Raw genomic sequence first — 13,002 nt, 5'->3', positions numbered from 1 at the left:
GATTGTATGATTCTATGATTAACTCTTTCCCCTTTCTTATCTTCTGTTTTACTCTAAAAGAGGAATAGATGAACACATATATATGTACATATATACACAAAGAGTATATTCAGTGATTAACAGCTGCTTTTGTTCAGGAAAGACAGAGCAAACAAACCCACTGGTCTAATCTGGTTGAGGGCAAGGTCACACTGGCTTGCCCAGAACAGCCACAGGCCACCGCTCTTTTCCCACCCCACCTCCTGTTACACCTCCACCTAAACCCCGGAGTTTTAGACTTCCTTTAACAACAGAAGCCCCATGAATTCTGTAATTTAAAAAAAAAAAAAAAAAAATGCTTAAAGTCTTGAGAAAGAAAATAAGTCGGTAGCAATACAGAGACACCCATTCTCCAAAGAAAAAAGCTCCCCGACTTGGGAGAATCTCAGAATTGTGCTGAAAGCAAACTGAAAAGCCCTTTTCAGCTCTGTGCATCAGCTGGGCAGTCAGTTATATCCAGCTCTAAATGAGAATTACTACTAAAGTAACATACAGGCTTGATTTATTGCAAAACACCATTTTCTGTCCACCAGCTCCTTGATGTACTCCACACAGCAAGCTCCTATTGCTGTGGTAAAAGGTAAATAAGTATTCCACAAGTTCATTCTCTTTCTTATTTTTTAATATAAAGCTACTGATACTCAAAAGGGATTTGGACGAAGAGAAACAGATCTGTCATGCAGATTATTGTTTAAGCTGAAGAGCAGCTTTTAAAGGAGATAAAGATGAAAAGTAAAAGGCCACCTGGGAGTGAAGACCATGACTAATATTACCTGGGGACGGAGGAGTGAGAAGCAGAGGGGCAGTGCTGCTAGTGATGGGTGGAAGCAGCAACAACAAGAACACTGGAGAAATGAGAAATAAGGGTCATGATCTGTGTGGGGCATCGCTGTGCTCTGAGTAGCTCAGGCAATTCTGTGCCAGGACTATGCAGTAACATCTTTCTTTCATCTTGTGAAATAACTAGGGTATTTTTGAAACAGTCCAGGAAATGAAGTCTTCAAGGCTTAGAGAAACAAAGCACAACATCAACTTTTCCATTTCTTCTCTAAGTGAAAATTGCCCCAGCTCCAGAAGACTCAATTTAAAAATAAACAACTGCCTGCAGGCAAAGAAATACTACAAATATTTTTTTAAACAAAACAAAACACAAAAAAAATACCCCCAAAGCCTAGAAACTTAGCTACACCCACACTTAAACTTATAAATCTGAATCCTGGAATTGCGGAATTACACACAAGCTGCAATTTTTGTTTTTAGCTCTAAAAACCAGAAAAAGTTTCTAGACGTATTCTTAACAAACAAGCAAATGCTAAACTTAAAAATGACATTCTGTCCCCCATCCTTTTTTTTTAATCCAAATTAAAGTCAGGGAGGATTATTAATGAATCTTGAGGACTCTCCCTTAAGAACTCTAAATTATTGTGCTTAGCAATAATAAAATTTACATTAGTGATCATAAAATGCTATCAAATCAGAATAGAAATACTGTATAACAATTTTATAAGGTACAAAATGGTGACAGATGTACAATGGCAAAAAAGCCTTTTATTTTCCATTTGTTCTATAACCCATATACAGCAAGGCAAATCAAATTAAGTCATTTAACATATACCTTCTTTTCATATAACATTTTAACTGGCTCTGCATAGATGTTAAGGGCTCCTCAAAGAATTCCCAGCACTTATCCATATTAATCCAGAGGAATGCCAAGCAGAGGAGGAAGAGGCAGCAACTCGCACCCCTTTTCTGATCTGTGACAGATGAAGTAAAGCAGAGGGTTTTATTCCTAAGGTTTAAGTTTCTCCTCCTTTCTGTTCTTTGTAGGTTAAAATTTTGTGGTCTGTCCTAGAAGTCTTGGGTGTGCAGAGATTTATTGACAAGCAACATCTTAACATCTTAGTAATTTGGAAGCTTTCACTTCCAAAGGAATTCACTTCCAAGTAATTTTAACAATTCTGTTTCAAAAACTACTAAGTGACAAAAGAAAGAGAAAGTTTTATTAATTTCACTCATGTGCAATGGAAATACACATTAAAAACAACTTTTAAGAAACTTCGACCTATGTTGTTCATCAGGAAACACACAAACATATCAAATAAACAAATAAACAAATAAGCAAGCAGTTTTGTTAGGAAGCCCTTTCTCTCACACATTCACTCTTCAATCAGCTCATCAGCAATTCACAACCAAGCCTCTTTTTCCAGACAAACATCAGCTGCAGCACGTACTGCTGAGCAAAATAAGCAAGTCACTAACATCTGACTTTCCAAGCACAGCTGTATTAAAACTGTACCTGGAGGTAAGATAGAAATTTAGAAAGAGCCGTGAATGGCCTTGCTACGGGAGATGGCTATGATGAAGAGATGGTTACATTTTAGGATGAAAGTCATTTCTCTTGAAAATGTGACAAGCAGCCAAAAAACTGAAGGCCTCCCTTATTTTTGAAAGACAGATGATCTCATCAGCACTGAGTTACTGCAGAAGAGTGATCTGCCTTAAAATCCCTGTGCTGCCCTCCCTTTCTCCCCCATTTCCCAGAAGAGTTTTTTCTTAGAAAGCTCTATTTCCATGAACGTAACCACTGTTGCTCGCTACCTGTGCGGTGAAAGAGCAAGAACATATAGTGAATAAAGCACGGAAACCAAAGATGGATGATAAGAAAGGTGCTGTAACTAACCCGTCTAACGTTCAACAATGGTTTTAAATAGGATGTGCAAGTCACAATGATCCATGGGTGCTACAACAACTGCAACTCCTCCAACTTCTGCAAGCTCTAACAAGCTTCATTCGCCTCTTAAAACTGTGTGAAGAGATCCAGGATTCCACATATTCTGCAAGAATTCAGAGTTTCTCTAGCATTTTATTATCTCGCATTTTAATTATGAAGTATAGAACTCAAGAATCCACAAAAAAAAAAGTCAAAGCTCTGTCTAACCCCAAACATCGCTTTATTCTAGGTATTCTTCAACATCGACACTGAAATCTTCAAACTGTACTGAAAAAAAACCCTAAAATAAATAACCACAATAAAAAATCCCAAACCCACAACTCAGAGCCTTATTTCTTACAGTTTTATGACCAAGTACTCATTAGTCTCCCTTGTCCAACCTTCTTCTCTGCCTCAAATACACACTCAGCTCTATTCTGTGCTCAGTGTCAATGCTGGTGGGCAACACAGCTACGGGGACTTGTCACATCTCAGGTTCAGACAGGCCACCCAGCACATCCAGGCTACTTAGACTGTGGGCTGCTGCCGCCAAAGAACATGTAAAACAGACCTGCTCTGTGTATTTCCCTTCAGCACAGGCATGAATTTAGATCTCTTTCATAAGAACAAATAACAAATAACAGGCCTATCAGAACACCCCACCAGAACACCCACCTATTATTGCCTGTACTTCTGCATGCCTAATGATGAAGAAACATGTGAGCACTGGGGCTACCATTGTAGGATGGATGTCTAGGTTCTTACCTCATCAGCTCAAGTTGCTTAAGGAATCAGTTTGTACATAATAATAATAATAATAACAACAACAACAACAACAACAACTGTTTGACAATATCACAGAACAGTTGAGGCTGGAAGGGACAGCTGGAAATCACTTAGTACAACCTATCTGCTCAAGCAAACAGTGTCACTGTAAGCATGTTACCCAGGACCCTATCCAGATAGCTTCTGAACATCTCCAAGGATGGAGACTCCACAACCTCTCTGGGCAACCTGTTCCAGTGCTCTGTCATTCTCACAGTAAAAATGTTTTTCCTTACATCCAGGTGGAACTTCCAGTATGGAACTCTCACTATTCCTCACACACGACCAGCAATGAATTTAACTCCAAATATGCAGACTTCATGAACCTGTTGCAATAGCACAAGTTTCTTCCCCATCAATCTCTGCTCCCAAGCACTTGAACGTGCAAATAAGAAAACCTACCATCAAACAGCAAGTTGCTATTTTTACTGGGCATGCTGGAGATAAACACCATGCAATATATACAGAGGTAACCTGCTAAAAAGTCAGCTCTCACTCTTGCACTGAAGGAAAAGTCTTCAAGACAATTACCAATAATGCCGACTAAGGGATGGAAGGAATTGAGAAGAGTTTGATGGAATTCTCACCTGTGCTACACCAGCCCATTGAAGAAATCTGCCCCTAGGATGCTACCTACCACAGAGCCCTTAAAGATGAACATAATATCAGATATTTTTTCCACCTCAAACTTAACATAGGAACACACGCAACACACAATGTTAATAACACCTGGGATTTTTGAAGGAGACGTAAATCGGAGAAGCAGGCCACCAGACACATTATAAAGAGAATACTTAACCTGAAAAAAAAAAAGAGCCACAACCTTGCCCTACAAGACATTAAGTTCAGTGACAGAAATTAACAGAAGTTTTATGATATATTTAAACAGTTGGCACAGCAGCTGACTACATGCTGGTAGACTGAAAAATGAGGCCAAAACTGCTTCCAAAACTGCTTGTGCCAGTGTGGCCAAAAACATTTGCACTTCAAGAGCATGTTGGCTTATGTGCAAACATATATACCCTGTATGGGCTCATATACAGCAGCTGGGAATTCTGGGACAAGCCCCTAACACTGACCCCGAAGAAAGTGGAGGGGGGGAAAAAAAAAAAAAAAAGAAAAGAAAGAAAGAAACTTGCATAACAAATTCACAGAAATTGTGATATAAAGTATTATTTTCCCTTTAAAAACAAAAGGCATAAAGAACACTTAAATCATTTATTGAAATATCTGAATGCAGTCCTCCATTTTTTTCTGCCAAATGTTTACACAGTGGTAAGTCAGAGAAACAAACTGACAAACTAGAACCGAGAACCAAAATTACAAAACACTATAAACATCACAACTCCTTGATCCTGAATACTCAAGAAGTTTAAATGGCAGTAATGTTTAACGAGTGCCAATGCTCTGCAGCTGAACACAGGATATACAGCTACAAACTACACTGGAAACGCCACTCTGCTTTTCTTATATAAGCAAGGATTTATAGTTGCCAGCTGTTCTTATTCCAGTTCATGAAATGACTACCAACCAATCCAGGGCTGAGTTATCTAAATAAAGCATAGGTTAATGTGACAAAAAGCCTGCAACTGCTGGCACAGAAGCAGATATTGCAGGCTAGGAGGTATCAGACAGAAGCAAGTGCATGATTATTTTTCAGTCTGCACTTCATTTCTGTATCTTCCAGCCTGCTTTGGACTTCAATGTGTCCACAAGTCTCAGCCAGCATCACAAGAGATCAATGGGCCAGGCTGGGACCCCGCCAAAGATTATTGGGACGCTGCTTTGATCTAAAAGACAGTTCTGCTAAAGCTATGAGAAGAGCACGGTGCTTTGCTTGCTAAGACCTCCTCTCTATCAAATATCTGAAGTGTTTAACCCCATAAAAAGATGCAATAAAATCACATGCTGCTCACTTCAGATCTTTCTGCTGTTTAAGATCCAGCCCAAAATACATTGCTGTCATTTCTATCAGCCATTTTCCTTCATTTAAGCATTTTAAAGGCTTACTCAAGGTCAGCAAATGGGTATAGATTTAAGTCTCATATTTACTGCTATTTCAGATCAACATGATATTCCAGGACAGAATTTTTGTGGAGTTCCCCTTTTAAAACAGTGATTTTCAACCATTTTTTACAGGCCCCAACAACTCTCTGCAATACTTTCAAAAGTTCTTTAGAAAACAAGAAACAAACTTTTATCAGCCTTAAGTTTATTGCTTAAGAATCTAGTATCTTCAATGGGAGGTCTGTAAGGATCTGCAAATTGAAAAACAGCTCCAATCTCTATTACAAAAAAAAAAAAAAAAAAAAAANAAAAAAAAAAAAAAAAAAATCCTAAGTGACTAAACAGACCATCACAAATTAATGGGGTAGTAAGCTAGAAAAAAAAAAAAAAGTATATGAATACACAAAACTTTTAGGGGGTGAATTACACGCAAGTTGGAAACATTCATTCTGAGTTAAACTACACATCTACCGGTTAAATCATCTGAGAGAAAAGGAAATCGGTACCTCTAGAATGGAGGGAATGTCAGTGAGGAGAGCATTGGTCACTTGACTCATTAGTGGAAAAATACAGGTAATGTATTGCCTACAGGTCTCAGTAAAAAGAGAGATTGTGTGCACAGATGGGTGGGGAAGATGGAAAGGAAGGCTGTGTCATAAAATAAATATTTTAAAGCTCATAATCTTTATCAGTAAGTACAGATGTGCCTCTCAACTCTCAGGCTTGCCTTTTGAAGCTGCTCAGAAAACACACAGAAAAAGCTGATTGTTTCAATGGAATTTGCCATTGAAGCTAAACTCCACCGCACTGCACAAGATACTGTATGTAGCAATAACTTCATTGCTTATAATCTGAAAGCATCTCCCCATATGTTTGTCTCATATGTACTACAAAGATGCCAGCTACCACTGCCACAGGGGTTCCTGGATGGTTCTTTAAAACACATCCCAAAAGCATGGGCTTCAGCAATGGCTGGAATAACAGTCCCAAAGTGACTTCTTTCCATCTTTGCTTTTGACAGGCAGCTTGCTTCTTGTATCATCTCTGCTCTAGAAAACTCAGAACATCCCTGTTGAGAAGCTTGTCACCCAGTAGTGCATGGTCTGCGGTCAGAGTGCTCATAGTGAATGAAAACTATAGGATGTGATAGCAAGTAAAAAAGGGGTGTTCTTTGGTTTTGGACAGGCACAGCAGTTTGCTTGCTCCCCTCAGGTGCCAGGCCCTCAGGACAACCAGCTCTGGATGTGTTTTTTTTCGCCCCTCTCAAAAACCTCAAGCTTCTTTTGTTGTATTTGTAGCAGCAATCAACAAGAATTCTAGCAAGGTCTTTAAACAGCACGTTGAATAGGCATCTTCTAGAACTGAACTACACATAAATTGATAAAAGTGTGAAAATGACCAAGGCGTCTTACATTGACAGCAAGTTATTTCTTTAAAGTTAATCAGCAAGGAAACAGTTACTAGAGTTTAAGACTGTGTTAGAGCTTAAGATTGTGTCCCTGTGCCACATGCTCTGGGTGTCCCTGCTGGAGCAGGGGGGTTGGACTAGATGATCTCTAGAGGTCCCTTCCAACCTTGAATATTCTGTGATTCTGTTATACCTGAGAGTTAAGAACCCCATTGCTAATGACGCAGGTCACAACTCAGCATTATTATTTCAGGCTTTCTGCAGAATATAAGACAATGTCTGTATCAGCAGCATTCAAATTTTCAAGGCTGTAACTATGACGTGAAGAAAAAATGAGCAATTGTTTCTTTTAAGGAACAGTTAAGTAATTAGAGAAAGACAGAACACGTGGGGTTTTGGCTAAATTTCTCTTTCTTCTGGCAAGTGTTTCATTTACCTAAGGTCAATCCCTAAACATTTCTTTCTTCTTTTCATTCCCATTTTATATGAGATACAAACAGTTTTGCACCAGGGAGCCTTCATTAGCATCTAAATATTTACACATAAAGTGAAAGGTAACATGGCTCTTGTAACTGTAAGCATTTTTTCTATAGATTTTTTTTCTATCCTTAAGCATATGGTAGGACTGCTTTCGATTTAGAAGTTCTACCAATTCTTAGATAATGGCATTAAGTAAATGAATAATTGCATGCTCTATTTAACATACATACATCCACCTAGTCTTACTTTTCTTTCCAAACAAGAAGCTACACCGGAACAAGGAGTTATATGCAAACACAGCTGCAATTGTTGTAAAGGTCTTCACCACTTCTACTACAAGGAAAGCAACAGGATTCTTGAGTATAAACTTGCCTTGAATAAAATATATTGCACAAGGTAATATGGGAAAAGCAGCTTATTTGGAGAAATAAAAATTGTCACTCCACAGTATGTCTGTATTCATGCCACATATGAAACCATCTTTCTGTATAAGTGGCTGCAGATGTCTAAAGCACGCATCGTGCAACTGTTTTTAAGAAGCATTGGGCGGGGAGGAAATGTTAAATTTTTACTTTATTACAAAATATGAAGAAAAATGAGAGACAAATAATGAGGTAATCATAGAGTAGAAGAAGGTTACACAGCAATCCTGTGGAGCCTTTTTTGTATTTGTCATTTGGCTTAAATACCACACATTCCTGTAGTTGAACTAAGTCTACATCACAGTGCAAGTCATCTGGATTAGGTTAACAGGGTATCCGTGAAGAGGCACCCCAGCACTCTGGGCTAGCAAGTATAATGCAAATCATGTAATGTCAATCTCTTTCCTTCATATTAAACAATTCATCACATAAGAGAGAGTGCAAAGCAACAAATCTGCTCAAGTACAAGCATAATTACTACACCTCATCAAGGACCTGCAATAAGCTGTCCTACTTTATGATGTCTATGATTTACCTAGTTCAAAGAACAGCACAACATCCTCAAGCAAATATAATCACTAAAAGACTCACTGTCAAGATATTTTGTTGCTGTTGTTACAGCTAGAGCAATGTCTTGTGTCATTTAGGATCCAACACTTTTTATACCTCACCCAAAATTCTGCATCAAGGAAAAGAATTTAAAAGCTTGTGTATGGGATGACACCCACATGCTATCTGCATAGAGGCAGACACTATTCCTCTTGCATTATTTCTAAAGGCTCAGGTAGAACCTACTTTACCTTGGCCACATATCCCAGTATCTGCTATCCTCAAAAGATCTGAGGTGTTGATGAAGGTGTTGATGAAAGAGCAGCTTCCCACATTGGATATTTTAATGACAGAAATCACACTAGGTCATTCTGCCTATAGTAAAGTGACGGTAGCAGTATCTCATTAGGTAATGCTGCATGAAGAGTGCTTTTGTCTTGAGTCAACATGAACTATTCTTCAAGAAATTTCATTTTATCATCTGGAATGGATGGAATAATAATTATTATTATTCCATCTTCCTGCCAGGTAGTGATAATTTCCCATACTGAGGAGAAATGACACCCTAGCTAATCATCCACAGCACTGTAAAATGCACATTCTACCTAACATTAGGTAAGGGTTTTTTCAAAACTTGTACAAGACCTCCCTTTTAAATTCCAGAATCTTTTAAGGACCCTTTTAACGAAGACATAGTAGCAATGTTTCCATTCTCAGATTTCTGAGATAGGTTCAGGTTGGACTCCAGCACTCCTGAAAATCAGGTTCACAAGTCCGTGCAAATCACCTTCAACTATATATGTTAAGTTACAAGAGACCACTAAATGTTCTTTGATATGGCTGTACATTCTCAAGCATCTATATCAAGATAAGAGACCTCATTTAATGTTGCTTTGTATGTGTTAAACATAAACATCAAATGTTACACCATTCTGGGAAGGAAAACTCTGTGTTTCTAATACTATTTCTTCAAAGGGTATTGAATACTTTCTAGTAGTCAATAACTGCCAAGCATTTATTAGTAATTTAGTCAAGTAAAGCAGATGCTATTTTAAAAATTATGCACCCTCTTTATTCCTCCCTCATCGTCTTAAAAGAAAAAATACACACAAACATTGCAAGTAAGGGATTACAGCCTCAAATTTAGATCACTAGCCTGACCCCACATTTCCAAAATAAAGTTCTAAATTTAATCTCTGAATAGTTCCGTAGATTTTAGGATACGCATTGGTATCTTTTCATAAATATATTTCTCTGCATTAGCAATCATCACTCCATTAAAAAAAGCTAGCAACCACTACTACATGACATTCCCCCAAATCCTCCAAAGTCACATTATGGTGATACTGAATAAACCAGACAGAGCATAACACAGTAACAGTTTCCACAAGTTAATGAGTAACAGCAGCAGGCAACGCAGAAACAATACAACCAGCCAAGAAGTGAAAATACTTTGCAAAGGTGAAAAAACAGCAGACTGCAAGACTTGGACTTAAGTTAATTTTACACTGACAACATGCAAATACAGTGTTCTATTTATTCTAGCACAGATACATACAAAGTCTTTAACTTCCCTGTAGACAAGGCAACCCTGATTTTTTCTGCCAGGGTCACCACCCTCATCCCATAGGTCTGTCAGCAGTTCACTTGAGCCCATGTGAAAGCTGGCTGCCTTTTTCACCCATACAGACAGGAACGCTTGGTACAATTTGTCCTAGAAGAGGTCTGTGATCTCTTCACAGGTAGGGTAGGTTCATATTTATTCACAAAGACTTTATTCTGGCATATGAATAAATCAAGGCTATATAGTAGTAGTAGTTGATTGCAGAAACCTAAATGGAAGAATAGAAAGACACTGGCAGATAAAGGAAGTAACTATAAAAAGCCATATCTTTAAAGGACAGAAATGTTTTAGTGTAAATAGGCCAATGCAAACACACAAGGAAGCTGAGAGAGCATGTGGGAGGTTGCGGCGGCAAAGGAACAAGCAATAAATTGGACTAGTCAGTAAATGGTAGATCCAGCAACAGAGAGAAACAGGAGTTTGTATTTGCCAGCCAGATGCCACATCTAATCCAGCAAAGGGACAGGAGACCACAATTAGCTAATTCCACATCATACACACCAAAGATCACTTCACTTTGGATCCATCCTCCAAAGACATATGAAAAAGTAGACAGAAGGCTAACATTGGTCATTGCACCTGCCTTCAATCTTGCTCTGCCACCTGCCAGTGGCACAGTATGTAACTTGGCACCATAAAAGGAATGCAGAAAGCAATCAGCCACCCAAGCAGGAACCACTGAATGGCAAGGAGCTTCATAACTAAATCCTTGGCAAACTCCAGGGCCTAAAGGGATGTGATGCATACAAAGCATATCATTCAAGGGATGATAATCATCAGTAAAGTTCAAAGATTAAAAATGGCACAAAAAGACAGATCTGCACCTGTTCTTTGTTTCTTCTGTTATTTGGAGTTATAAGTGTATTTATAAAGATATGTCTATTTACTTCTCCCATCAAAAAGGCAAGTTAATCTATTACAACTATATATATAAGAATCAGTGAGAAAGGGTACAAAGTTGCAAAACAAAGTTGACAAACAACCACAGGATTCCAAAAGTGACACAACTGGAGATCCATACTTTTGGGGCATCCAATCACGTTTCTTACAATTTGGCTTCTGATCACGAGTCAGTGCCCAAGGTGTCAGGAGAAAGCACTTTCAGCCCCTCACAGTTTGTGACCAAGTTCTTCATTGCACACAAGATACCGGTCAGAGGAACACTTCAGTCCCCCTCCTCTTTCTGCAGCTGCTGAGTTCTCTCCATCCCAGCTGGTATATTTCCATAGCAACAGGAATCTTGTATTTGTCAGTCTAGTTGTGTTCACTACAGTTGGGTTTTTTAAGGTTAAAATGGAGTAAAGCCAGACTTCTGTCAAATTTGAACTTTACCTTACACCTAGATCAGACCATGAAGATATACATATACACACAGTGTTCTCAACTTCTCTTTCACAGAATCATTATGGTTGGAAAAGACCTTGAAGATCATCAAGTCCAACCGTAAACCCATCACCACCAGGCCTGTTAAACCATGTCCCCAGATGCCTCATCCACATGCTTCTCATCATTGCCAGGGACAGTGACTCCCCTGCTTCCCTGGGCAGCCTGTTCCAATGCTTCACCACTCATTCCATGCAGAATTTTTTCCTAATACCTAACCTGAAGCTCTCCTGGCACAACCTTTCTTCTCGTATGGGTATGTGCTCAAGAAGGAAGCAGAGCAGGAAGAATGACCTCGTGGCAGAGCACATGACTGCGTCACGCAGTCTCTGAATACTAAAGCACCCTACTGTTACCCAGGGCTCCACTTTTATCACTGAACTGACAAATATTCCAGTTTTGAGCCTCACAGCAACCTAAAAACACAGAGCAGATTGCCCAAGAAAAGCAAATCCTTGCCCAAATACCTGGTGCAGAGGCTCACAGAGAAGTTAAGAGCTAAGTCAACACGATTTGGGTACTGGCGCAGTCACTGCTTATCAGCTATTCAGTTCTTGCGCATAGAGCTGCCAGTTACTACCAAAGTTCTCCAAACATTTCCATGGACAACCTAGACAACACTGTCCTAGGCCCCTATGGCTCAGCTGGGTAGGACGCACATCCAAAAGTCCAACAGAAGCGCCAGCTTCCAGTCTACCACATGGAAACACCACCACACTCCTGCTCCAACCAGCCCACCATCTCCCCACTCCTGGGAGAAGGGGGCAAAGGAAGTAGCAATCTTTTGCCCAGTGTCTTCCCCGCTTAAATTCACCCACCCTGCCTCAGAAAAGGAGGTCATCTTCACCCTAGGAGCAGAGTAAAGGTCACAGGTCAAAGCCAGAGCAGGGATTCAGGGATTCAGCCAGCTGACGCTCCAGCCCCCAACCACACACCACATCCACCCGCTACTCCCGGCTGCCCCCGCACGGGTGCGCAGGAGGCAGCGTCTCACCTGGAGCAGCACGGCGAGCAGGATGCACAGGTACACCTGGTAGGGCCCCATCTGCCCCACCAGCGGGAACGCCTCCTCCACCTCCATCCCGCCGCCCGCCCGCCGCGCGGCGCATCCCCGGCGCCACCCGACCCGGCTCGGAGCGCAGAGCAACGTCCGGGCCCTCGTCGAGGAGGAGGAAAGGGCGGGACGCGCGCGCCCAAGAGCGCGGCGGGGCGACGGCCGCAGACGGGGACGCACGCGCAGCCACCACCCGCAACGGCCGCCACGGCGGCCGCCGCAGCAACGTAACGGCCGCCGAGCGCCGTTGGGAGCGTTGGCGCAGGCGCGCGGGGCGGGGCGGGGCGGGAGGCTCGCGCGCTCGCCCGGCCGCTATTGGCTGCCGCGAGTGGGAGGGCGGGAAGCGGGCGGGCGCCTGAGGGAGGCGGCGCGCGGGGCGGGACGGGGCCGTTGGGTGCGGGGTGCCGCGGGTGCGGTGCCGGTTTAGCGGGAAAGGAGAGAGGGGAAGGGGCATTCCCGCCCACCACAGCTCTCGGGAGGGCTGTTGCCAGAGGGCTGCTC

General features: G+C 41.2%; 1 protein-coding gene across 1 annotated transcript in view; it reads right to left on the bottom strand.

Annotated features, from left to right (window-relative positions):
• The window catches only part of SLC22A15 (solute carrier family 22 member 15), a 30,412-nt gene extending 17,884 nt beyond the window's left edge, over nt 1-12,528 (bottom strand). The window contains exon 1 of the mRNA XM_026050325.1: nt 12,442-12,528. Coding sequence (XP_025906110.1) covers nt 12,442-12,528 — 87 coding nt within the window. The remainder of the gene's footprint in view (nt 1-12,441) is intronic.
• Between the last annotated feature and the right edge of the window lie 474 nt (nt 12,529-13,002).

This window comes from Nothoprocta perdicaria, unplaced genomic scaffold (assembly GCF_003342845.1).
Source record: "Nothoprocta perdicaria isolate Ctin4 unplaced genomic scaffold, notPer1 scaffold_68, whole genome shotgun sequence".
Taxonomy (NCBI): domain Eukaryota; kingdom Metazoa; phylum Chordata; class Aves; order Tinamiformes; family Tinamidae; genus Nothoprocta; species Nothoprocta perdicaria.
Note: the sequence above shows the minus strand (reverse complement) of the source record. Positions and strands in the feature narration are given on the sequence as shown.